Source organism: Clarias gariepinus, chromosome 28 (genome assembly GCF_024256425.1).
Source record: "Clarias gariepinus isolate MV-2021 ecotype Netherlands chromosome 28, CGAR_prim_01v2, whole genome shotgun sequence".
Taxonomy (NCBI): domain Eukaryota; kingdom Metazoa; phylum Chordata; class Actinopteri; order Siluriformes; family Clariidae; genus Clarias; species Clarias gariepinus.
This window is the reverse complement of record NC_071127.1, coordinates 15,656,058-15,684,044: the sequence shown is the minus strand read 5'-3', so window position 1 is coordinate 15,684,044 and position 27,987 is coordinate 15,656,058. Positions and strand designations below refer to the sequence as shown.

Here is a 27,987-nt window from a genome sequence, read left to right as displayed (position 1 = left end):
CGAAATGTTTGCACTCACTCTTATTCCGCAGCGTCACCGATCCGCTGTAGGACGAGCTGTTCCTCATCAGCGCCAGCTTCTGCTGCTGCACAAACATGACACATACTTTATTAAAGGGCCGACTAGAAAACTAAAAAAAAAAAAATAATAAAATCAGTAATCAATATTTAACCGTATAAAATAATCATAAAGTCTACATAAAATCAGTGCTAAAAAAAAAAAAATTAAGCTTGGGTGTGATCAGAATAATATTCACATTTTTACTCAACAGAATTTTGATGACTTCTCGGATATAATTCTAGTGGTGAGATCTTCAGACGCTAACTTACAGCAATCGGCCGAAAGTTATGATTCATTCACACATACATAATACCACCAGGGACACCACCCTCATGCGACCGTGTTAGACGGCTCCTTCTCTTACCCGCTGTTTCATCTTGACACAGTTGGGCAGGGAGTCTCTGCAGCGGTTGTGGATGGTGACATTGCAGGCTAGAAAACAGACAGGAAGCATTACTTCATTCGTTAGCCCTTTCCCACTGTCTCAACGCACAAAAACTGCTTCTTCAGCATCTTTACACCTCTATGGAACATTGTCTGTTTCCTTCTCGTGGAGCCGGCAAAACGACAAAAAACAAATGCTCTAAAAGAATTATTCGAAACCATTACGATTAGATAAGATAAACTGTGGAAATACGGTACCTGTCTTATGCCTCTCCCTGTCTCTCTCTTTCTCTTGGCCACTATCCATAAGATGTGCTGAAACCTGGGATTCAGTTCTGCTTTTCTGGACCTTTCTCTCGTAATGGCTTCTCCTGTGTGCAGTGTTTGCACGGCCTATTGTTTGAGAGCAGTTCTACTTCCTGTTTTGAGGCTGTCTGGGAAGTAATGAGTCTCAGGCCCTGTTGGGCTTCCCCCAACACCCCCTTGTTTTTCCCCCACCGTTTGTACATTTTAACTTAAGTGTTAGGTCCGTAAACCAGAGACGGCGTTTGATATCCTGATATGCACTCCGTGACCATAAATTACAAACCTCCTTGCTGTCGTGTACTGCTGTTTTTTTTTTTTTTATATTAATTGGTATTATTGTATATTTTACTGTCTTTTTAATTGTTTACTGTGTCATAACTGTGTTGAACTAAATGCGGACTGGCCAGAATCAATCTTCTCTATAGAACTTCTGTAAAAAAACACATCACAGAGGGTCTTTTTTTCTCTCTAATCTGATAGTTAAACACGGTAACAACCAACATATAAATTATTCGTAATTAATAATAATGAATCTCTGTCCTCATTCCAAAACAAGGGAGGCTACAAAAAACTACAATGTCCCTTACTGCTCCCTTGTTGAACTGCAAGTGCGCCTTGTTGTGGCGATCAAGTCTAGAGAGGTTGGAGCTACGGAGAAATATCACGCAAAACATTGTCTGTTGATATTTTTTAACCGACAGTGTTTTGCGTGATATTTCTCCGTAGCTCCTCTCTATAATTGCTTTAACCAATGAAAAATTCATCGCTAACATCCCCAGTCTGGATTTTTTTTTTTGGTTCCCAGGAGATTAGACGTTTCTGAAATATTCTTTCTGTACCTATAGCTTATCTGGTACGAATAACAACCACGCCTAGTATCGTCCACGAGATTATATTTCCCCTTTCTGATGTTCAAAATATAAGTGACCTGTGTGGATTTATTGCCACATGTCAGATTGTGAATCAGTAATTGTAAAGTTGTTTTTATTAATGGGGGCAATAAGTGCATTTATGAATCATTACAAAGTTTTATAGATTATTTTTATCCGCTCTCATTGACCAATCTTGCAGTGATGCTCTGTAAATGTAAATGCAAAAACAAAAGTATTACAAACAGGTTTACGCCAGGCTTTACTCATAGACTGTTGATCATTTATGGCTGACTGGCATTTAATACCCATCATCTGTAAACGTTTAAGGGCACAGGGCTGAAAATGACATAATAGTGATAAGAGTCTTAAAGGTACAGTACATCAAAATAAAGCCCTCCATTCACTTCCTGTTCATTTATTGCCTCTACTTTACTATGTATAACATGTTTTCTACAGCGTCTCCCAGGTTTCCCAGAGTCTCCTGTGAGTGGTGGCTATGATGGTGTGTGTGTTTAACAAAAGCCTTAATAATGTTAACTTTATAGGTTTTGGGAACGGTATAAAAAGCAGTCATGGGATGAAGAAGTTGGTGAAGAACCATGACGAAATAAAGAACAGGGGTGAACTGAGTGACACCAAAACAGGAAGGGTGTGTGTGCAAATTCAACTGAAGCTGAGAGAAACTTGGTTTTTTTTTTCTTGCACGGTTGTTTTATTTTCTGTAAATGGTTTAAAATGGCTTCTTCTATGTGAATATAAATACAAATGTGTGTGTGTGTGTGTGTGTGTGTGTGTTTGTCTGTGGATTTTTATGCTGTATGGTGATTTTGATTAGGGTTCCATTTTGAAGGAATGTGTGTGTGTGTTGGAAAAAACAAAAAAAACATGCATGGTCACGTGATAACCATATACACAAGTATATCCCACTTTTCAGCACAGTGTGTATGTGTGTATACATATACTGTATATATGGATGTGTGTGGGAGTACTGGGCACATTATCTCTTGTATCTCTCGCCGCCAGAGAGAAATGTGAAAAAAGTGTGTGTTAGTCTTCAAATCTTGGCATCATGCACGCCTACATGATTCAAGCAGTGCTCCCAGGGTAGGTGATCATCATGAGACGTATTTTTCATCGTTTTCAGGAATGTGTGAAATGCCCAAAAATTCTGATCCTCATAAAGCTGAGTTTCCATGGCTGACTCGATAAGTCCTAAATAAATACAGTACAATTTGCCTGAGCCTGGTTCTACTGTAGTTTCAGATTCCTGTTCTTGACTGGCGGAAGCGTAACCTGATGACGGTCGTCTGCTGTTTTAGCCTGTCCACTTTAGCGGGTAGCATCTTGTGCATTGTGTTCTGCTTTTTTTTCTGCTTAGCATGACTGAACATTACCCTCGATTACATGTCATGTCTCAACTACCAGCTTTCCTTTTACACGCCATCAAGTTCTACGTAAATGTGTGTGTGTGTGTTTGTAAGACTCACTGGGGCAGCTGAGGGCCTCCTTGGCTGTGATGCTCTTGTTGCAGGCGGAGCACAGCGTGGTTCCACTCACGGTGAGGGAGGTGAAGAGGTGGCCGTTCGTGTAGCGCGCCTCCCTCTCTCGCGCCTCTCTTTCTCTCTCCCGCATCCGCTCCTTCTCCTTATTCTAAAGAAGAAGAAGAAGAAAAATAAGTCAGTACAGCCAGTAGAAAATCGTTAATCAGTGGCTCCAGGAGCGCTGAAAGCTCCGAGGTTTTAGGTACTAAGTCACTGATTGAGAAGGTTGGCGATGCAAGCACGAGATCCACCTCATTGCCGTTGTTGCGGCCTTAATCCTGTTCTAAATGCATATACGGAGCAAGAATTTCACTCCGCAGTAATGTATAAGTGACGAATAGAGGCTTTCAGACAAGCAGATTTTGTTTTTTATTCAAGGTAGCACAAAATACATACTCTGTACAAAAACAAAACACCATTTCATTTGGAAAGTAGCTACCTGTTATTAAATGCTTCACGTCGATGTAATTTATAGGGCTGCTTGTTTCATGCTCGAGCCACCCGCCGCACTACACACATCGGCCCAGGTGCAATCCAGTTTGCGACAGAAATAGCTTTACCAGGTGCATCACAGAAGCGTTACATGCAGATATGTGGAAACCCTGACGAAACCAGGCAAAATGAAGTTTGCACATACGAACATATATAGCCCAAACTTGACAATCACACTTTACACCCAGTCACAAAAGTGAGTACTTTCAGCAAATTAGAGTTCTGTATATCTTCTCAAAGGACAATACTGTACTATAGAAAAGAAACCAGGATATATTTCCCAGTAGTCAGTGTGCAGCTTGTATAACAGTATAGATTCTGAAAATAACTCAGCCATTCTAGTCAAAACAGCTGGCAACAAAAGTGAGAACAGCTGTACATCTTTACCCATGCAAAGTCACATGTCCTATTCCTATTCATCATGTTCATGTGTTTGTCAGTGGACAAGTATGTCCCCCGACCTGAACACCTGTGGGGCGTCCTGAAACGGAAAGGTGGTGAACCGCCATGTGGCGTGGAAGAGGATCCTTGTAACAACATGTGCAGCTCTTTTGAATTCCATGTCCAGGAGGATTACAATGGTGCTTACACGAAATATTGACACTTTGGACACAGTTCACTCAGGGTGTACTCATTTTCACTGGCAGTTATGCTGAGTTATCCCTGAAAGACAGTAAATCTGTACTGTTACACAGTACAAGCTGCACATTGACTCCTCTAAAGTATATCCAAGTTTTGTTTCTTCAATATTGTCCCTTGAGAACGTATAATGAAGTGGTTGCTGAAATCTGAGGGTTGTACTCATTTTGTGAGGTACTATATGTGCAAGCCTTCTTCAAAGAGCTGCCACAAAGTTGGAAGAACATCTACAACGTCCGTCTACCTGGTTGCTTTACCGGTTTCTTTCACTGGAAATGGAGACCCAAACTTGTTCTAGCAAGACCCTGTCCCCGTGCACAAAGTGAACTAGTGTACTGGTAGTGACTTGCACCCCAGACCTGCCTTTGACCGGATCTGACTAATACTCTCTTTGTGGAAGAGTGAAGCTTAAAATAACAGCAAATGGGGGATGGTGTGATGGCCAGGCGTCCACAAACTTTTGGCCATACGTGTGGCCATAAATGGTGATCTTTATCAATGCACTGAACCAGCCGTCTATGCATTACTTCATTCAACTGAATCATTTTATAATCTTAAGCTAATAACAACAGAACAACATCCTCCTTTGGAACGTACTGACGTATCAATTTTGTACTTGATATTTGTACCGCACACACCCTGCTCCCCCCACCCACACACACACATAATTTCACGCAGATAGTGAAGATATCCCTGAGTTCACTGCTTATTGTGTAAGTGCTCTGAATCAGCCCTCTTGCTCAATAAAGTACACAACCACAGCTTATGAATAAGACGTTGTTTTCTCAGGAAGTAACCTGAGCCCATAGTTTTAAAGAATTTCTACAATACTACAAGAACAAAAGAAAAATCTTAATAGAAATGTGTGTTGTGGACGCTCAGACTGTAACCTACCTGTATTGAATTATACACCAAAGTGGCTTCTAGTTTTATTATGTTTAATAAACTATTCATAAAGGGTATGTTTTGCTTTGGGCAAAGGAGCTGACAAAATGTTTCCCGTTTCCTTTTACCTCGCTGAAACACAATTGTGGTGACAAAAAATTACTTACAATTACATGCATGTACACTACTGCTCAAAAAATCAAAGCGGATTTTTATTTCTTTCTACACTGTACAGCATCCTGTTGGGCGTCCAAAATATGCAATAATCTCCTCTTAAAAGTTGATATTGAGGTTTATCTGCTACTGATGATCTGTAAATCCTTCATAACGGCTCTAATCTGAGGTGCTGATTGTTAATTGGTGATTTCTGAGGTAACTGGTGACTGTAAATGAACTTCTCCTCTGCAGCAGAGGTAAGTTTTTGTCTTGCCTTCCTGGAAAGGTCTTCGTGAGAGACAGTTTCATCATGGTGCTTGATGGAGTTCGCAAATGCACTTGACACAATACTGTTCTTGCGAGAACTTTTTGAGAAAGGCTGACCTTCCTGTCTTAAAATAACTGACTGTTGTTGTTGTTGTTGTTACGTAGTTACCTAATTCCATATGTATTTCATAGTTTTGAAATCCCAAGTATTGTTGTAGAATGCAGAAAATAAATCACTTAACAAAAGCCAATTTGATCCCAAACACAAGTGAACCATCCATCCATCTAGAAACTTCTGTAGTGCACCTTGGGACTGTTAAGGCCAATGGTGATTATTATTGTATTTATTCCTTTTTTTTTTTTTTCGGTCAACCTTTGCATGCTCTTTTAGCCTAACTTGCATGTCTTTGACCTGTGGGAGGAAACCGGAGTAAACCGGAGTACCTGGACGAAACCCACCTAGCACGGGGAGAACGTGCAAACTTGATGCACATAAAGCCTAAGGTGGGAATCCAACCCGGAGGCTGGCGGTGCAAGGTGACTGCGTTAACCACTAAGCAAGTATGCTGACAACATCCTGTTTACTTGAACACAAAACACAATCTTGGTATCTCAAAGATCAGGAGGATTCCATAGGATTCCACTTTGTAGCCTAACTCATGAAGCTACGGGTGTCACAAACCCTTTAAATGTTCCGGAAAGTTCTTAATTCAAGTCTCTACAGTATGTGACATCTGATCTATGTGACATCCTGGTGCAGTCATGAGACAATGTGTGAATTTATGTACCCATGACATCATTTCCAAAATGGTGGTGTGTCTGGATAGCATATGTGACAGAACTAGATCAGCTTTTTTAACAAATCGAATGATTTCAAAACATTTCATATTTTACAATCAACCGTTTCTCCTCAATGAATTATAAAATATTGTGTCATTTAGGGCTTTTAACCCTAAAACTGTCAGGGGAAATGCTATATGATGTCTTTTAAAACGTGCTCCATGTGGTGTATTTGATCTGCCCATAATTATGTCCTTCCTTAAGGGAAAAGTCCTTCCTTCTGGGCTTCTTTGAGTTAAAAAATCAACACAAGCTCCTAACATGACTTGATGCCAAGAGAAAATACAATAAATATATGAAAGTTTGCAGACCCCTTACACCCATCCAACCGCATGCACTCTCTGAACATCCCACTCCAGATTTAGTGAGGTCAGGTTCTGATATTGGGTAAGAAGGTCTAGGGCGCAAAGATCTTCAGCAGGGATGAGATCCACAATCTCAATGTATTCACAGATCACACTTTGGTTTCTTCTCTTTTGGGTGGTCTAGATAATTATATGCTTCCGTGTTTGTGGCAACAGTTTGGAGGACGCTAACATACGGGCGTGACTGTCAAGTGTTCACACTTTTTTGGTCACATGGTTTACCTTCTAATTGTTGAAACTTTAGTGATTAGTTTATGGCTAAAAACACTCATGAATTGTATTTTTTTTTGTCTCATAGTGGCCCTTGATGAACAGATGAGGCACACTAGTTCTGACCTGTTTTGAACTTCTCTGTTCAATGACCTTTCAATACTGCATTTTTCCCGCTGCCTTCGGCTGAATAATTCACCTAAATGCGTGTGATTGGCCCCAAAAAGCTGCAACAGAGTTCCTGCTACAAAAGCTGTAGTAGTTAATGTTTCAAAAGCTGAAATACTGCTTGTTTCTGCTAGAATATTTGTCAAGTATTTACAGTAGTTAATTTGACTGAAATACAATGTTGTGTTTTCATCCAGTCCATTATGAATCAACATGGTTTATTTATGATAAATGAGCTAGTTACAGCACTATGTTCTGATGTGTTCATGATGCCATCATCTGTAATCAAAACTTGGGGGGAAAAAATGCAAAGCTGCTTTAAATGGACTAAAACGTTATAATCACTGGTGTGCCAACTCTCATGAGAGAGAAAATGGCTTCCAAAATATGTCAAATCTGATAAAACAATTTCTGTTCTCCATTTTGGCATATTTGATTCAGCATAGGTTTTTTTCCCAGACTGGCTTTCTGACCAGGAATTGAACTCAGGCTACACTGGCGAAAATGTCAAATGTCAAATGCTAGCCACAAGTCCGCCAGGGAACCAAAACTGTCTCCCTGTAGCAGCGGTAAAGTGTCAAATAACGAACTTTTCATGGTTTATAGGGTGGTGACTAAGGAAATGAAAATCTGTGACCGGCCAAAATCTGTGACCGGTCATGTCAGGTATCAGGTCGCACAGGTTAGTATTGCGTTATGCCCAGTAAAGTGCGGTAGGTAAAAGCAAATCAAATCTTCAATTTCGGGAAAAATCTGGTTACCGTATCTTCCTGGTCTTTCTGAAGAAATGAGAAAGTTTTATCCCAAAACATTGCTTTAAAACATTTTAATAGACACTATTCAAGCTAGCTGTAATACCGTATACACTAGTCAAGCTATAGTCGTAGGGAACTTACTTTTAGGGATACCAGGAAACTCCTGAAGTCAAAATGAGGCTTTCATTTAAACATTCTAAAAAAACGATAAATCGCACTGGCAACAAACAACAACTCAGCGACCATACATGATATAGTAATACACTGAGCTAATTGAGTCTGGAATCTAAAGACATGCATAACTCAAAATCACATAAAATGTTCCTTAATACCTGATTTAATGTGACTGATCACATTTGTTTGCTCGAACTCTTAGAACGAAAAACTTAATGTAGTCCCATCAGGCAGAGCTATTGTCTAAAAGTCAAAAATTCTCTGGTGCAATAGAAAGCATTTGACATCAGCGATCATCTAGCTCTCAGAACATCGGGTGTTTTCAAGACAGATTTTTTTTTTTTTTTAAATAATGACCACTTCCTTTTTTCTACTTTCTACTTAACGCAATAAACAACAACCAGTGTTGTATAAAATGGTGAAATGTTGTCTTGCAAGTAGTAATAGTGCAGGTTTGCCTTTCGGGGAAAAAAAAAAGGTAAGCAATGTACTGTACGGTACATGAAAGACATTTCAGGACAAAAAAGTGCATTAAATGAATTTCTTGATTACAGAAGCTTACATTTCACATCTCTCTCTCTCCCCACCCTGTAAATATATTTTTTACCATACCTTTTTTCTGAAATGTAGCATTTCACATTTCTCTAGAAATCCAATTATATTCCAATCACTTCCTGGAGTCTTCATCTTTAAACATTTCACGTCTACATAAATTAAACTACTATATAGATATCGACTTCATCTCTGCTTTAAAGCAATAATATTTATCATTCTTTTAAAACACTCAATTCTGTTTGTAACTTTTTAACCATTTTAACCGAATGATAAAATACCTATGTTGCACGCCAACACTACTTTAGATGCACTACAATAAGAAACTGACTTCACACTCAAGCCACAGTGTATTACTTCACTCCTCATGTCAGTACTCAAAGTTTCGTAGAAATGAATGGGTGTGCATAGCATGTAAACCCTATAGAACCGTCACTTCCCCCAAGATTTAAACACTAAATTTTCTCTTTCTAAAATGTCAAACACCTGGCCATTTTCCTTTGGTATCGTGTTTCGTGTTTGGGTTAAGCGCTCTATTAATGTCTTTATTCCAAGTAAAGGCAGTATAATATTCCTGGACTGCACACTGCAGTCTCCATTTGAAAAAATATAAAAATAAAAATCGTGAATGCCTGACTCTCTAAAGCCTGATACACTTTAACAAAGTGAATACGCTTTAAAATGCTTTAAAGCATGGCCTTCACTTTTCTGCTCAAGTCTATGAATTTTTTCAATTCTGCATTCAGGGCTGATGGTGTGAGACGCTTTAAGATGCTGGTATGCACGCTATTACAAATACAAGACAAGTGATGTGTTAAACAATCCTGACAAATACACACACTTTTTTTGGCACTTTTGTTGAGGAAACCAAAGTACCCCAGAGAGATCATGAAAACTTGATGGACACAGACCAGAGGCGAGATTTAAACCCCTAATATGTCTGTCTGAGATACAATGTCCAGAAGACGGCAGTATAACTGTGTGGTTTTCCAGTTAACTGCTATCCTGAAGTTTGGTTTTACGCTCCATGTCCGAAGTCAGTCCACATGCCATACTGTATATCAATGTTTTCGATATATCCATTGTTTCAGGGTCAGTTTCTCACAGGCTCAGGTTACCAGCTTGACGTCCGAGTGTATCTGAGGATTTGATTGTTGCTTGTGACGTAGAAGCTTGGTGGCACTGGGGCTCGAAACGGAGACCTTCTGACCGAGCGACCACCGCCCTTTTCACCAAAATCACATGATTTCAATGGAATTCACCTTGTTTGATACGTTCGTCTATTTAAGGCTGTGTTTGGGTTGTCTTCACTGTTGGCTCTCTGTTCTGGTTTAGCATTAGTCTGCAGGTTTCTAGCCCAGCCATAGTCATAGTTTTAATATTGGTGTTTGAATTTATTGTTTGTGTTTTATCATGTTCAAACTCCACTTTATTACAGAACATAGCTTCCTATGTGACAGTAAAATTTTTAACTGTTAAAATGGGTGGAGTTCCTGACTAAGTTCTAGTTTGACTACTATATGAATCTGACTATTTATGCCTAATGAAAAGCTATCAGAGCTGGAGCTGATCTATGCATTTAACTATTTTTTTGGGACCAAAAAATCTGATTTGTGTCACATTAAGACGGAAAATTTAATCTCTGTCATATCAATCTGATAATGTAACTGCAGTGATAGTTGTATTGTTAGGCCCTGACCTATTAAGATTTATAGTTAGATATGCACCTGTATTAAATTTTAATGTAAGAATTTACTATTATAAATAAAACAGTTTACTTGCTCATGCACTCATTTACTAGGTAGTCGTGGCACTAGGCGGGATACACCCTGGATGCCAATCCACCACAGGGCATTGTGCCAATTACCTATTATTCTAACATGCATGTCTCCGGACTTTGGAATGATCCAGAGTACCCAGAGGAAACCCAGCTAGCACAGGGAGAACATGCAAACTCCATGCACACAGACCTGAGGCTGCAATCGAACCCTCAACCCTGAGGGTGCAAATCCACAGCAAATTCTAAACCATCCTAAAAGATTTTTTTTAAACACCACCACCCATTCTGCTCTTTCATTGGCCCTACCTAACAACCCTATCATTTTCCTTAAATAATAACAGACCTTGGCCCAAGGATGCATATTATACTCCACATACCGCACTGCAATTTTTTGTTAGTTGTACATAATATATATTTTGAAGTGTTTTGTATACCTTACTCTAATGTATAGGAGGTTCGAACCCTTTAAGCCCACTAGTTAGCTTCAGTTAAAAAAAAAAAATCTGCTTTACAATTATTCCTTGTATTAACGTTATAACCACATTCTTTGTGAAAATCTTACTTCCTGAAAGAAGTAGTTAAAAATATATCAGAACCTCCCAAAAAATGCAATAGTACTAACTGTGTCATCTAAGATTTGACAAAAAGGATGTGTTACAGGAATTCCTCAAACTAAAAAAAAACAAAAAAACATTTATCTTAGTTTAAAACTATCCGTCCTTAAAAATAAGCACTAACCATACTGATTAGGAAACTTCTGCACTGTAGTGTATATAATTAGTCACTGTAATGTACTCATGTGCTGTAGTTAAATACGAAGCAATTCCACATTAAGCTCTGTCAAGGAAATCGGTAGCTTTTCCTTGTGTACATCAAAGAAAAAGTGTGCCCATCTCCATTGTGATTGCAATACCACTCTATTTCTGGGGCTGCGCCACACTTTGGCCATGCTGCACAGGAAACAGAGAGCGAGAGCTTCCTCTTTCACATCTGCATTGCTTATCGTTAAATGGTTGCCATGGGAACGTAGGTGCAAAAAAAAAAAAAAGCTGCACGAAATAAAACCCAGGCGTCCGGGGGTTCAGGTTGATTCGTATCCGTTGTGCGCTTGCAAACTGAAACTCAACTCCAAGTCATGTGATTTGTAGTCAGGTGGGCTGTTTTAACACACACACAAACACTCTGATGTGTGTGTGATGAGAAAATGTCTTTATCCTGACTGCTCCAGTTTTAAAAAGCTCTTGTGGCCCTGTGGCCTCAATGCAGTAGGGAGTGACTGCTTAAATAGCATCAAGAGACTAGATGATTATGATGATGATAAAAAAAGATGCAGATTTTTTACAACTGTGAAATTATGACATGCTTTCACCACTAGGGCAATAGCCTGACCTTTTACAACAGGGTGGCCAGTTTAGGCATATTGACCAAACATGGCCTCTGTTATCTGCGTAAATCCTATAAAGGATAAAGGATGCACCTTCTTTGTTCGTCTTCAACCATGCCACATAAAAGTCACAGCTAATAGAAAAATACGCGATGTTATGATGAATGCTAGGGTAAGGCTAACAACAGCAGAATTTTTTTGTTGTGGTCATCTGGGCCCTACAAAAAGTTGATTTCTGCATTAGCTAACCTAGCTTGTAACTTTGGGAGTTAACCAACATACAGTATATACAACGATCAACCATAATATTATGACCAAATATTGAGTAAGTAGCCCTTTTTGTCACCGTGAGAGCGATGCAGAGACCAGCATTAACCTTTTTATCAATTTAATCTACACTGGCGCTTGGACCACACGTGCCAGCCTTCGCTCCCCATGTGCATCAGCGAGCCTTGGCCACCCATGACCCCGTCACCAGTTCACCGGTTTTCCTCCCTTGGCTCACTGATGGTATCTCCAGACCAGGAACATCGCACAAGAGCAGCAGTTTTGGAGCTGTTTTGACTCAGTTGTGATAGAAAGGTGTCCGAACACACATTGCATCATTGCAATGGGGGCGACCTACTCAATATTAGACGGGTGGTCATAAGGCGTGTATGCATCATTTTGTATTCATTTTAATCTGTGTATGTATGTATATCATTTTGTATTTATTAACTTACAACTTGACACATTTTACATTTAGCTTTAATGAAAGACATTAAAAAGTGCTCTTAGAGGTTCGTAGCTTTTGAAACATTATTATTATTATTTAATAATGATAACGAACAAAGGCGTAACTGGGGTGGCCGAGCTGCACAGTGGGGTGGCACAGGCCACCCAATAGTTTAAACTGTTTAAAATTAAACAGTGTTGGACATAAATGTGAATGTGTGTGTGCCTGTGTGTGTGTGTGTGTGTGTGTGTGTGTGTGCCTGTGTGTGTGTGTGGGAGAGAGAGAAAAAGAAGAGTGAGAGAGAGAAATTGTGATTATTTTGGTGTGGATGCTAAAACAGTAGCCTAAGATTTCTATGGCAACCGGTCTGCCTACCATCCCGCGCTCGTACACGCGCACGCATCCGCAGGCGCGCGCCTATACACTACTGTACATTCCCACTCACTAACACCTACACATGCTGTTTTAAATCAATATACACGTCAAACAAACAAACAAAACCTAAATATTTCCTCATCTCGAACATTCTCTCTCTATAAAATAACATATTCAAACTAAATATATTAAATTAAATTCCTGTCAGTTTCTTCATGCGCGCGGATTTGAATACTCTATATATCTGAGTAAATGCGTGCGTGCGTGTGCGCGTGTGTGTGTGCGCGCGCACTCGCTCGCTCTTACCCGGAGCGTGATCTCCCTCATCCTCTCCTGGCGAACTTTCGACACATCCGCAACTCGAGACATGGTTCAGGCTGAGGGGGGAAAAAAAGTCTCACACCGAACTCAAATCCTTAGAAAATGTCCCAGAGCCGAGTAAAGTGTGTGTGTGTGTGTGTGTGTGTGATCGCCTAAGCGAGTAAAGTCATAGCGCAGGCAAGAGTGCAGCGTGTAGCGGTGTTACTTCATGCTGAAGCGCTCCTCTTCTGCCTCAAACTGATTTAGTACAGGAAGAGAGCGAACAGCGCTCCACGAAGACCAAACCGCGCCCACACACACACACACACTGAGATTAAAGAGCGACACCACTGGGTTTGAGCAAAAGTGAAACAAAAGTCATATCCTCTTCTCTCTCTCTTTCTTTCTTTAGTGCATTATCTCACCTGGACTTCTGCTGCTGTTATCAGAAACATGATGAGACTGACCAAAAGCATCTTTTTAACATACTTACACAGAATTAAACACACACACACAGTTTTAGGATGAAATGCATGCACCAAAATTGCTTACATTACACTAGTTGTAAGGAAAAGGAGTTTGTCGAAAGAAAATAAGCTAATCAGCTTTAACATAATCTGTGATATTAATAATAATAATAATAATAATAAGATAAACCCTTTCTTTTTTTTTTTATTGTAATTCAAAAAAAAAAATTTTGTTTGGTGTGGTATTGATATTTCCGCTGGAACATTAGGAAATTGTACAGAATCTACCCAGTTCACGGCAAGATTTTGAATCTGCTCTTATTTCATCTTATTACAATCAATGGGAAAAGAGAGGATATAGAAAAGTTTATGTTTACGCATTGTTTACACCTAAGTCATACTTCTTTCATTGTCAGCCAAATACACTTCCTGTTCGGTAATCGTGGGCGTAAGTCACAGAAGAGAAATCGAAAAAGGAAATCGGATAAAGATTTTTAAAAAGTTTTATCCTAAAACGACTCCATGGCGTACTCTTATACCTCCTCAGCGCAGTAAAAATATAGTCTAATCCCAGTAGAAATATTTAGTTTCGCTTTTCTAATTAATATCTAACGCTACAGGTGTTTGTTTACATTGAGCAAGTAACTTATTAGGAGCTTATTTTAAAGTAGATTATTAAATCTGAAGCGGCACGGTGGCTTAGTGGCGACCACTGTCGCCTTGCACCTACAGGGTCCGGGTTCGATTGCTGCCTCTGTGTGCATGGAGTTTGCATGTTCTCCCTGTACTTTGTTGGGCTTCCTCTGCCTGTAGTGTGTGATTGATTGTGTGTATGTGTTCCGTGATGGATTGTTTACAGAGGAGTTAATTTAGATATCAAAAGAATGGAAAGTAACGCTTGGGATTGTGTGGACGTCAAATCCCGAGGAATCCAGAAGCAAAACTGGTCAAGGCATGGCATAGTTTGTCTTCCTTGCCAATCAGAGTGACAAGTCTATCATAGGTATCTATGAGCTTATGCATGTGGAAGATGAAGAAGATACTGTTTTTCTGTGACCGAATTTTCTGTGTAAATAGTTGTAAGAATTTATCAAATTATAGGACAAAAAGATTGACAGGATATTATTTTATCTGTTGGCTATTCTGACTAGCTAGTTAAGTTAGACAGACTCTACCAATTGCTAACTTTAACAGCCATTGGCCTGGTCAACAGAGCATCACAATGTTTCAACACACATACAATAGCAAATAAATACAATGCAGTTCGTATAACAACATAAAATATCACTGGAAAAAAAATGCATCTCATAATTTTTATTTTATATTCTGAGTCTGCAGTTTTGTCAGTGTAGTCTTTGATCCTTGATTGGCACAAGTTCCTGGACCATATTTTGCTCCTAAACCTTTACCTTTTTTTTTTAAGAGTCCTTTGGAATCCCCCACACTTTGCCCGCCTTCCTGATCACATTGAAGCAGCTCAGAGGAGAAAAGTATTATGTGCAATTTGCAAATTGAGAACAGCACGTAGGCGGCCAGCAACCTTACGTGAACTTTGTTTAAACCAACCAAAATGAAATGCATCATGTATAGGGTAGAAGGATAAAGCAGTCTAGTGTCTCTGTTTAATGCTAGAAAAGTGGTTGACTTGAAGTCGCAGCTAATGGAAATATGAACTTATCATCGCTGCTGGTAGTCACATGACTAAGAAAAGACCCTGCTGCAGAATTATAGTTTAATTAATATATAAATGAATTCTAATTTTAATTTTACCATCTGTTTATTATTTGTTATTTGTAAGTGCTTTAGTGCTTTCTGCGTTACTCAGTGATCGTCTTAATGTCTCATGACACCTAAATCTAAACCTAACCTTAATTTCTGGAACCAAAAGAACCATCTTTTTTCCCAATCAACTAGAAAATCTGTATATATCTCTTGGAAATGCTGCTTCACAGAACAGTGTAGTGCAAAGTGCTATCCATCTATTTTTCAGATACCCAAGCTTACAGATGGCCACAGTTAGCGAGGGCCACTGTTATTAACAGCTGCGCAAATACAGCGTGGAAAGTTTAGGATGTTTTTACTGTGATATCTTGAGAAGCATGTACACTTCACAAGGACTGCAGCACTTTCCCGACTAAAAGCAAAGTCTTACAGAAGACCTATGAAGATAAAATCACTCAGAATGGAGGGTATGGCCGCATTGCCATGACGTCTTTCACCGGAGTTGAACTCCCCTAATATAAACAAATGATATCCCATCTCAGGCTTTAGATCTAGGAACATACCTACTGCTGCACTTCATTACCGTGGTTGGGAACGGAAGAGATTAACCAGAATAATGTACTCGTTGTACAGTGTTGAGAAAAGGGAAGAAGTGGAGAGGACAAATGGAAAAAAGTTTATTTTTGGAGGGAAGGTTGCTTTTTTCCTGCCTTGACCATATCTGTCAACATGCCAACAGTGAGCTCAGACCTTGGGTTTATTGGAAGAGTCTAAGAACTTTAAAGTGGGTGGATGCTTCTGGATTTAGTATGGCACACATACATGCAAAAAAGCCTTCCAAATAGAGTAAATACAAAGCAAGTTTTCAGCTCACTGGTATTAACATATAATATCAATAATATATTTTTAGTAAAACTGTTAAAATTTGTCCAACCTATACTAACTTCATCACAGAAGTAAAAATAATGTATTGGCTTAAAGGAATACAACAAAAATAGGTGCAGTTGGATTGTATGAGTTTCCAGGTTTCCACTAATACTCAGTGTAAGAAAAGTCTGAACAGCATTGAAAGTAATAGCTTTAATAGCCGTCTTACAGATGCTGACTGTAAAGTGATGCCGATGCTGACACAACAACCTGGCTGGCAGTGTCAAATCCAAACCTGACCACAGCTTGCTGAAGATTGAAAGACATGGTGAAAATGCAATTCAACTCATTCACGTTTAAGGTCTATGGAAGACATGGAAGCAAACAATGCTGGGATAAGCCACCAGAGAAGCCTATGTCCTTCAACAAAGATCTCCTTAGAACCCCATCTTCCCACTTGTTCCATGATTCAGGAGCAATGAGTATGCTATGTTTACAACTGTGTCTGGGAGATTTTTCCAAGCTGATAATAAGTGGCAATCAGACAGCTTCAAGATGGAGACAGCTCAAGTGTTGAATGATGTATACCTGACACCACCAAGTGTGCTCTATTCCACTGTGCCAGTCATGAAGATATTCACTGTCATGGTTTACTACTTTATTTAAAAGAAAATTTAACACCCAGGCTTCTGGTATGCACAGCAGCCTATGATGCCTATCCTATGATGTTAAGATCCTATGAGCCTATCCTATGATGTTAGGATGCAGGACTGCTCCTTGCCATACTTTATCTACAAGCAGTCTGAATACACTGTTCAGGAGGCAGTGCTGTACTATGAAGTTTCTCTTCATAATAATTGGAACTCCTAATAGCTAAATTGGAACTTCAACTCCACCTCAGGCAGGCCTCCTCTTGGAGAATAACCCAAATTCCCACAGCCAAGCTCCAAGACCTAATAGAAAGCCCTCACAGAAGAGTGGAGCTAATTATAACAGCAAAGGGGAGGTTCAATATATGTGGACATTTTGTGTAGGTCCCTATGAGTAAGGCATGGACACCACTAGACCTCTGAAGGTGTGCTGTGTTACTGTATCTGGCACTGAGGTGTTAGCAGCAGATCCTTTAAGTACTGTAAGCTGCAAAGTGGGGCATTCATGGATCAGACTTGCTAGTCCAGCACATCCCTCACACGCTAAATCAAATTGAGATCTGGGGAATTCGAGGTTAAGTCAATATCTTGAACTCTTTCTCATGTTCTTCAAACAATTCATAAACGATTTTTCAGTGCTGCAGGATGCTAAAAGGGGCCAGTGCCATCAGGAAATTCTTGTTCTGCAACAAATTTGGGTAAGTGGTATGTGTCAACGTAACATCCACATGACCGTCAGGACCCAGAGTTTTTCAGCAAATCATTGCCCAAAGTGTCTTTGCGGGATGCCTTCTTCCCATTGTGCCTTCTGGGAAGCACTCAGGCACCCAGGTAAGTAAGGACCCCCGCACGCAAGATATAAAATAAAACAAAACATGAACCGTCAAACCAGGTAACAACTATCCATTGTTCCATGGTCCAATCCTGAAATTAACTTACCCATTGTATAAGCTTTCAGCAGTGGACAGGGATCAGCATAGGCACTAAGACCAGTTTGTGGCTACTCGGGGACATACACAGCAAGCTGTGACGCACTGTGTGTCCTGGCACCTTCCCACCACTGCCAGAAATACTGTAACTTTTTCAGCAAATTGTGCTAAAGTAGCTCTTTTGTGGACACAAACAGGCTAGCCTTGCTTCCCATGCAGATTAATGAACCTTGGGCCTTGGTCTAGCCTGAACCTTGGCCCATGACTTTGTCACCAGTTCACTGGTTGTCCATCTTTGACTACTTTAGGTATGTACTAACCACTGCATAGCAGAAACACCCCAGAAGTCCTGCTGTTTTTGGAGGTGCTCTGACCTGAGCTTTTTAGCCATTACAATGTGGCCCTGTTAAAGTCTCTCAGATCCTTATGCTTGCCCATTTTTCCTGCTTTGGGCACATCAACCTCCAGAACTGACTGTTTACTTGCTTCCCACAATATCCCACCCATCGACATGTATCAATATAATGGTTAGTATTAAAATTAATCGATTCACCTCTCAGTGCTTGTAACGTTAAGGCTGATCATATCATTGTAACATTTAATAATACATTTTTGTACCTTCAGATCACCTTCAAAGAGATGATGTTGATTTGCTTAAACTAAGGAGTAGGAGCATTCTTCTTTTTTTTTTTTTTTTGCTGTTAGAGCTGATGGTCACAGTACATGTTGTACACACTATTCTTGTGAGATCTGCAGTGAGGATCGCTCACCCTGTGAACACTACCAGCGATTCAACTTGAGCCACCATTCTCTCTCTCTCGCTTTCTCTATCTCTCTCTCTCTCTCTCTCTCTTTCTCTCTCTCTCTCAGAACAGGACAGATTGCTCTGTGGGTGGTTTTCCACACAGTGTTTCAGCATTTTCTCTCTTGCTCTGCTCTTGCTGTTTCTTGCATTCACACACACACATACAAAATATTAGGTATTATTTAATAGCTATTGCACAATGAATCATTCTTTAGTTACATCATATAGGAAGGACTATTTATTACCTAATTAAATCCCCCCAATCAATACAAGAAGTGTGGAGAGAAATTAAAAGCCTGACTTGGGCTGAGAGGTGTGACTGTGCATTCAGAGTGCTCATACTGTAGCAGTCTGACTCATACTGCAGTCTATAGACTGGTGGGATTATTTAAGAATGGCATTTTTGGCTAAAACAATACTAAGTGGATAGACATAATGGACATAAATATTAGTACGCTACAGTACATAGTATTAAAGAAAATTATATAGGGTGGATTGAATTATTAATACATAAAGTTAATGGATTCAAATTATATTATATTACATAATATTACATCCATCTTTATATACAGATTATGGCTTCTAGACATAAAAGATGTAAGTGTGACTGCAGTGCAATCATGCTTTAGGCGGTCAAAATAATATTGAGTACAGTTCTTTAGTTTACTTTGGTTATGAAAATGGACATTATCCTATATTAACTCTTCTTTCTATGTGCGAGTGAGATTTAGATAAAGACAGGGAATATGAGGAAGAGAGAGAGACTGAGAGCAGAGCGTTGCCGTGGGTTACCACTCCATCAAGGAGCTGCTCTTCAGAGCTATTCCGTAGCAGACAAGAGAAAATGTGTGTGAGAGCGAAAAAGAGAGAGAGAGAGAGAGAGAGAGAGAGAGAGAGAGATGCTTCTGTTTTCTCAGTAATACTCTGTGGTCATAAGAGTACAAGATGGTACAGTTCATTTTATTCATTTACAAATCAATTCATTCATCGCTGTTAAAAGTCTTTACATCCTGTGTATAGTCGCGAGGGCCTGGAGTCGATACCAGGCGGAGTACATCCTGGCACAACTGAAAACATTAACCAGCCTAGACTGCAAATATTTGGAATGTTGGGGGAAACCAGAGTACCCTGAGGAAACCCACCAAGGACACAGAGACGTCATGCATAGAGACAGGAGGCGAGGTTCTTCTCATTTTATATCTGAGCAATTAAGGGCTTCAGGCTTATCCAGGCTTATTTAAGACTGGCTTACTCTACAAGGCCATGGATACGGGGCTACCGTATCACACAACATGTTTTTTTACCTCCCAGCCTTGCAGCTGGTACCAAATTATACAACTTGATGCCAGACTTGTTACCTTGCATCTATAGGCTTAAACAAGGCTTGAATTGAAGGCAATCATACGATCTTAAGCCGAGCGTTCCAACCACTAGGCCACAGAACACCACAATCTGACAGGAAGGCTACAGTCATTCAGAGTGACATGGTGTTTAAAAAGCATCTTGGAATACACAACAAAGTAACAGGGCAGTAGTCATTCATGTACACTACCGCTCAAAAGTCTGGGATAGAAGTCGGAATAGAAAATACAGCAAAAGAAGGCCTTCGAGTGGCGCAGTGGTAAAGTGCCCTATCATCCGGAGATCGCTGGTTCGATCCCCGGGTGATGCTGTTACCTCTCACAGCCGGAGGCCTAGAGAGAGCTGATTGGCCGAGCTCTCTCAGAGGGGAGGGATGAGAGGTACTTTGTGCTCCCACATTAATCACGGCTCTACAGCCAATCAGGGGCGTCTGTAAGCTCGCGCACGCGGAAGGAGCGGCTAGAGCTTTCCTCCGGGTGTGTTACTCCGCCCCTAACTGTGCGTGAGCAAGCAGTTCGAAAAGATGCGGTCGGCTGGCGTCACGCGGTTCGGAGGAAACACGTATTAGTCTTTGGCCCTTCCGGCTGAATGGTAGTAGTAGCCTTAATGTGGGAGCTTAGTGACGGGGAGGAATTCGCCACGATTAAACTAGGGAGAAAATTGGGAAAAATCCAAAAGAATTTTAAAAATAATAATAATAAAAAAAAAAGAAAATATAGCAAAAAGAACAAGACATGCTGACACTGTCAGAGATACAAATAATGATTTTGATGGAAATGATAAATGTGTTCTTCAAACGTTGACTTCATCAAAAAAAAAACACCTTTTGCAGCAATTATAGCCTGGCAGACATTTTAGCTGTCAACTGTTCAAGATAATCTGATAAGATTTCACCCTACTGTATGCTTCCTGGAGCGTCTCCCACGAGATAGATTGGCTTAATTCTTCCTTGGTACCATACGGTCAAGCTGCTCCCACAACAGCTTAATATGGTTTAGATGCTGGCCGCTCCATTACAGAAAAAATTTCAGCTACTGTAACTTCATGATGTCAAAGATTTGAGCATTAGTGTAAATAGTCTAATGAGACCTGTTAACTTATCAGTTGTGGTCCCCAACATCAGCACATTTATGGGAATGCTGTCCTTCCATTCCAGACAAACCATTTATAGTATGTTGCGTTATTCTATAGTTCTGGCTAATATAGTCCTGCTTATAAAACATTTAAAGTGATTATGTTCAGCTTTTAAAAGTATCAGTAATTCAAATTATTAATCATTTATGCACATCTGTATCTGAGACTACATATTTGGGGTTGTCTACAGTGAAACACTCTGGCCTGGTCTGGTCTGGTCTGGTGAATGTTATTTATCCAAAATAATATCAGCCCGTAGATGTTAGGCTGCTTGATCAAACACAGTGAGCAACAGATCAGTTGTGGTTGTGCATGAGGACAGAAATTGAAGTAGAAAGCATTCTTAGCATATAACCCTTTAAGGGAAAAAAAACCACATCTATGATGTTCACCAAGTCATGCCTCTTGTTAGATGCTGCCACTTAATTGCTCAGAACTAATTAAAGGCATCTGTTTCTAGTTGACTTGAGTGTGTATATATAGCTGTCAATGGCATTTGGAAGGTTTTGCAAGGAAAGGTTGTTACTGACTGAGAAAGAGAAAAAAAAATACTAAAAAGTGTAAAGAAATGCTGAGAGCCGAATCCATTTAGTTTTAGCAACTCATGTCATGTATAAAAGTGGGGAAGTGGATGCAATGTGTGCTTCTAATTCTGATCCTTCAATTAGCACATACGATGCAGAAATTACGGTGAAAAGATCTGCCAAGTATTAGATTGTAACATTTACATTTGCCTTTCTTTGCAAGCACCTGAAATAAAACATCAATTGGTGAAAATACTATGTTCAGATAAATACTGGCCGAGGTCACTGACTTGATTTACCAAAACAAATAATTCAATGCCTTCCATTGGATAATTACTGCAGTAATAAATATGGTTCCGCTGATGACAAATTATTTAACCCTAACTGATGCGTTTCTGAAATAACCATGTCAGGAGACAAATCCTGTGGTTGTGACAAAGATGTTACTTTCTTTCGGAAGGATCAAACTGGTAAAACTACTAAAATTGGATTAAGAACTGTCGAAAGCATAAAGTGAACCATCATCTTTAAGAAAGAAATGTGGTCGGAAAAGCATCCTGAATCAGCATGATGGGAGATCACTTAAGCACACAGTAGAACTCACAGCTATGTTTAATAGTGAAAGTATGAGCATTTCCACATGCACAATTCGAAGAGAACTCAAGAGACTGGGACTAAACAGTTGTGTAGGTTTAAGAAAACCACTGATCAGTGAGGCTAATTAGGAGAAAAAGGCTAAAATATGCTAGGGAAATAAAGAATGAACTGTGGAGCATTGGAAAATGGTCATGTGGTCAATGTTTTATATATACAGTACATAAAAGTGAGGTCAGCTCACTACCTAAAACACTGAATAAGCAGGTTTTTTCATCAATGGACTTTTTCTTGCCTGATGGCACGGGCACATTCCAAGATGTCGATTCCAGGATTCATCATGGTTCAGGGAGTATGAGAAATCATTTACACACATGAATTGGCCACCAGGGAGTCCAAACTTTAACTTCATTGAGAAGCTTTGTGATGTGGTGGAGAAAACTTTACGCAGTGGTTCATCAATCCAAGATAAGAGAAATTAATTAAACTTTGGTTGGAAAGAAATGTAAAAAAAAATGCATAAGCTTATCAAAGCAATAGGCTGTCTGATGAAATATTAGATTGTGAGACTTTTTGCAGTGTATTTTTATGTAAAATCCATATTGTCATCCTAATTAGTCAAGAAGCATTCCATAAAGTCACTAACGTTGGGTCATCAGACTAGAATCTAGAAAAATCTGATGACTTTGATGGACATGTTGTGAAGGAAGCTGACAGTTCTAGCAATTATTCTAAACAAATGAATATTTTCTTCATAGGTTTCAGGAGGACAAGATAGGTTAGGGACAGAAAAAGACAAAATAAAGCCTTCTCATTAATGCTAGCAATGGAATTTGCACTGTTAAAACTTTGCAGCTTTCACATGCCAAAGAAAACCTTTTAAAAACGTCTAACTGAGAAGCATAATTGTAGAATTGTTTATAAAGAGTGCTTGAACTAAATGCAGTGGGTATGATATTCCTTGTACATCATTGTTATAGAAAGTCTTTTGATATGACCATATTGTAGCTCAATCACAGATGAAAACAGATGCTCTTAAGGATATCAAAGGTGGAATATTTGAGAAGTACTATGTGTGAAGTGGATCATTTATTAGGTTCTGGTAGAAAGGGGATAAATGCTTGCAATGCCCGACTAGAGCTGAAATACTTATTAAAACTACGGATCAGAGTGCTTTTAATTAAGTGCTGTCTGACTGAACACAGGTGTTGTAGGTTAGTAATCAGGAGAAAAGAGAGTTGTTGGGAATAGTAGTCCGAGTGTTTTTATTTTTTTTGTGGCGAATAGTTACACTAATTGCAAATATAGAAAATTGAATTCGAGAAAAATTTAGAACCTATAAAAACATTCGAAAAAGCATGCATGTCCTCAAAGAACAATTAGCGAGTTATTCTGCAGTGACTTGACTAAAGAATAAAACAGGGCACTAACTATTTATTATTTTGATTCCTTCCCCAACAAAAACACATTGCGTCCAACATGTCTGGGGCACGATTACTGTGTGTTTATATACAGTAGGTTCTAATGACCTTGCACTGTGCATCCAAATTGTGCACTTATGTAAATTAATAATTTTTTTTTCACACAAATGCAAAAATCAACTATGTTAAATTAAATGCAAATACATTAGGCAGGTATGCAGCAAAACATTTGTTATTGCATGTGAGAAGCTGTGGTAATAATTTCCCAAAAGATTAAGTGTGATTGAAAGTGTGAGAAATGGTTAAATTGTTAAAATTTGATGTAAAGAAATGTATTAACGCAGTTGCATAAACCAGGTTGCTACTGCATTTTAGCTAAAGGGCTTTGACTTTACCAGAACTTTTTGCTTGGCATGTAGTCGGCATTCCAATTCATCCAAAACATGTCCGTTGTGGTTGAATTCAGGGCTCTATGCAGGCTTGTTGAATTTTTCCACTCCAACCTTGGCAAACAGGTTTTGCGCCTCTTACTGACTACTTTGAAGGAAAATCTTAAAGCTACATCATGCAAAGCCATCTAATACAAATATCCTTCCAAGTTTTTGAGAGGTTCCCTTATATTTTATATAGGTGTCTTCATACTGTATATAACATCAGTCACTGGTTACATTAGCGAGTGCATAGATGATGTGAATTCCTTCAAGGCCAACATTACAAAGAGCAAATCAGAAGCTGTGGATGAAAGCAAAAGTGCATGCACTATTAAAAAAACTGAAATGCAGCTTTCTGGTCAGATGTCAAGGCAGCTCTCTAAGCTAAGACCAAGAACTGTCCCAGGCTCTCACAGAGGCAAAATGATCAAAGACACTTCTCAAACACCAAGGACAACTGGCATTTGGGACAAGACTGTCAAGACTGACCTGATCAATGACTATAAAACTATATTACATGTCCGTGACATCAGTGTTTCATGACGCTAGCATGGAAGACCACAACCTTTCTATGCACCAACCAGGTTGTACTAGATGTCAACCATGGGTCAACCCAAGGAAGTCTACCCCTACAACATACTTGATGTGTAAGGTCCTAACAGACGTCTTCAAAATCTTTCTAAGCTAACAATTCTTTCCCCAAAGTGACAGTCTTGGTTCTAACTCAATTACTATTGGCACTCACACCAAACAACATAAAGTGTCGTCATGAAACACACAAAGACCACCACACCGAGTGCAATGTCTAATGACATTTCAGGACTGGAATTTTATACATTCTACCTGAGCCTGCAATAACGACCTGTACTCCATATTACTTAGACATTATCTGTTATTAAACTTCCAGCTGACTTTCACACAGTGACTGCACAACAATTCCTGCTATCCATTTCACCCAAATGAGGATGGGTTCCCTGTTGAGTCTGGTTCCTCTTGAGGTTTCTTACTATTGCCCTCTCAGGGAGTTTTTCCTTTCCATTTTTGCCCTCAGCTTGCTCATCAGGGACAATATGATAATTATTTTACACGCATTTCTATAACTTTCCTTTGATTCTGTATGACCATTTATGAATGGCCATCGTTAAAAACGATATACAAATAAAATGGAATTGAATTGGATATCATCCACCTGTCTCTGCTACACATTTTCAAAAAGAAAACCATTTACAGACTTTTAGTTCAACGTTCAATACAATCATCCCACAGCAACTCTGGATTTCAGCACTTCTGGATGCTGGATTCTCTGACTAGGTGATTCCAGTGCATTAGGATTATCAACACCGCCTCCAGCACCAACACTCTGAGCGCCAGCGCTCCTCAGGGACGTGCACTCGGCCCACCGCTGACTCACGAATGTGCTGAAAAATACAGCTCGGATCACATTATCACCCTACAGTTGTGGGCCTTATCAGCATACAAAGAGAGGAGGTGGAGCAGCTCACAGACTGGTGCAGGGACAACAATATGTCTTTCAATGTCGATAAAACAAAAGAGAGTGTGTACTTCACAAGAATCCATGGTGATTGCTCTCTATTGCACATCCACAAAGAACCTTTAGAGAATGTCGAAAGGTTTAGGTCCCTTAGATTGGTGCGAGTATTGATACTTTTCCTGGACTCTCAGCACCTCTACAGTAACCAGGAAAGCTCAGGGGTATCACCAATTAACAGCACCTCAAATTATGAAGGCTTGACAGAGCGAGCAAACACAACTCAATATCAACTGTTCAAAGGAGATTATTGCATATTTTGGATGCCTTCAGAATTGTTTAACAGTGTAGAAAGAAATACAAATCAGGAAAGACCATGGGATTATAAAGTGGCACCCTGTTTAGGGTGTACCCCGCCTTGTGCCCGAATTCTCCTGGTATAGACTCCAGGCCACCCCTGTGTATGGGATAAAGCTGTATAGACGATGAGTGGGTGAGTAATAATGAGTTGATTAACAGTATTTGTATTTACAAGACAATATTTCTTCAATCCGATTGAAATCATTTCGATTAGAGATTCCAACTTGGCTGTTTACATGGTTGCTGAGAAGAAGAAGAGTTTTTGATAAAGTAGGATTTACGATAAAGTAGTATTTTTTGATATTGTGTGAACTTTCCCATGCCTCTAACAACCCCCTCATTGCACTTCCTCATTCCTTATCATATGATTATACTTCCTATAGCCCCTGTCCAGACAAATATAGCTGTATGTGTTTCCTATCATCTGTCTCTTGGTCTCTCTATGACTTACATGTTAATGACCTTTTATTCTTTTGATGTACATCTATAATGTAGGTGACACAACACACCTGGTCAAAATCTCAAATATGTTCTCTTTACAGATATCCTCAGACACATCATATGTCCATGTGTGTTTGTCCATCTCCCCTTGCTTCAGAAATAGCTGTCGGACGCAGCAAGCAATTATTCTTCCTTTAATTACTTTCAAAGTTACACTTAAGTTCTGCATTATGATTAATTAAAAATTGTTTGTCTCATCTGTGATTGGTTTGATGCTTTGCTATGTATAAAATGGCGAGCCAGCCAGTGCCTCTTCCTTAAACAAGGCAAGGTAAAGACTGGTGGGAGGTTCTTCTGAAGTTTACCGATCAGGAACGAAAGCGAAATTTCACCTAGTGTCACCTCCACATGGGGCAAACTGTGGCAAAAAGAATATAGACCATATTGCCAAACGTATTCGCATGCCTGTCTTAACATGCGTATGAACTTGAGGAACATCTTATTCTTAATCCATATGGTTTAATATGACGTTGGCCCCGCCCCCTATACAGCTATAACAGCTTCAACTCTTCTTTGAAGGCTTTCCACAAGGTTTAGGAGTGTGTTTATGGGAATTTTTGACTATTCTTCCAGAAGCGTGTTTGTGCGGTCAGACACTGATGTTGGGCGAGAAGGTCTGGGGCTCGCAGTCTCCGCTCTAGTTCATCCCAAAGTTGTTCTATCAGGTTGAGGTCGGTTGAGGCCAGTCAAGTTCTTCCACACCAAACTCCCTCATCCATGTCTTTATGGACCTTGCTTTGTGCACTGGTGTAGGTTTTTTTTTTCAGGAGTTGGGCTCGGCCCCTTACTTCCAGTGGAAAAAAATCCTTAATGCATCAGCATACCAAGAAATTTCGGACAATTTCTTGCTTTCAACTTTGTGGGAACAGTTTGGAGATTGTTCCAACATGGTTGCGCACCAGGGTGGGCCAACATCATATTAAACTCCTATGGATTAAAAATTGGATGTTACTTAAGTTTACATGCATGTAAAGGCAGGCGAGCGAATACTTTTGCCAATAGATTTTCCAACAAGAGAGAAATTATCCCAAATTTTCATGGGTAATATTTACATATTGATTGTATTATCATTCTGTTTAGGCCGGTTTGGTTCAGAATGTTCTCGATCGAGGTGTATAGATGCATTTTTATTCTTAGGGCAATGATTGTGATTATTAGTGGAATATTAGGGTCTGATTTAGAGGAAGACTGAATGCACTTATAAGTTACTCATAATATTGACAAGATGGAAACAATACAAACGAGACTAAACATATATTTAAAGCAAAAAACTTAAAATAAATGAATGAAAAAACGAACACAAAATTAGTCATAAAATTTTTACTGCTTTCAATTTTAACATTCTTTCTCTTTCTATGTGTGTGTGTGTGTGTGTGTGTGTGTAGCAGTAAAAGAATGGAAGCTAAAGTTGAACACCCACATGCACCTCCTTCCCATTTTCCACTTAAGACAGCAAAAACACAAGGCTTATTCAGAATGGAGAACACTGACACACACACCCCCACACACAC

The 27,987-nt window shown here is 39.5% G+C and overlaps 1 protein-coding gene across 2 annotated transcripts in view; it reads right to left on the bottom strand.

Moving 5' to 3' along the window:
* arhgef1a (Rho guanine nucleotide exchange factor (GEF) 1a) overlaps positions 1-13,473 on the bottom strand; it is a 40,060-nt gene extending 26,587 nt beyond the window's left edge. The window contains exons 1-4 of one of the 2 annotated variants that reach the window (XM_053489843.1): positions 13,227-13,473; positions 3,110-3,272; positions 425-492; positions 19-85 (exon numbers count right to left, since the gene is read on the bottom strand). In XM_053489843.1, the coding sequence (XP_053345818.1) occupies positions 19-85; positions 425-492; positions 3,110-3,272; positions 13,227-13,289 (361 nt within the window). In that variant the 5' untranslated portion in view covers positions 13,290-13,473. Of the gene's footprint in view, positions 1-18; positions 86-424; positions 493-3,109; positions 3,273-8,726; positions 8,960-13,226 lie in introns of those variants that run through there. The other variant, XM_053489842.1, reaches the window with a different exon arrangement.
* Positions 13,474-27,987: the final 14,514 nt, after the last annotated feature.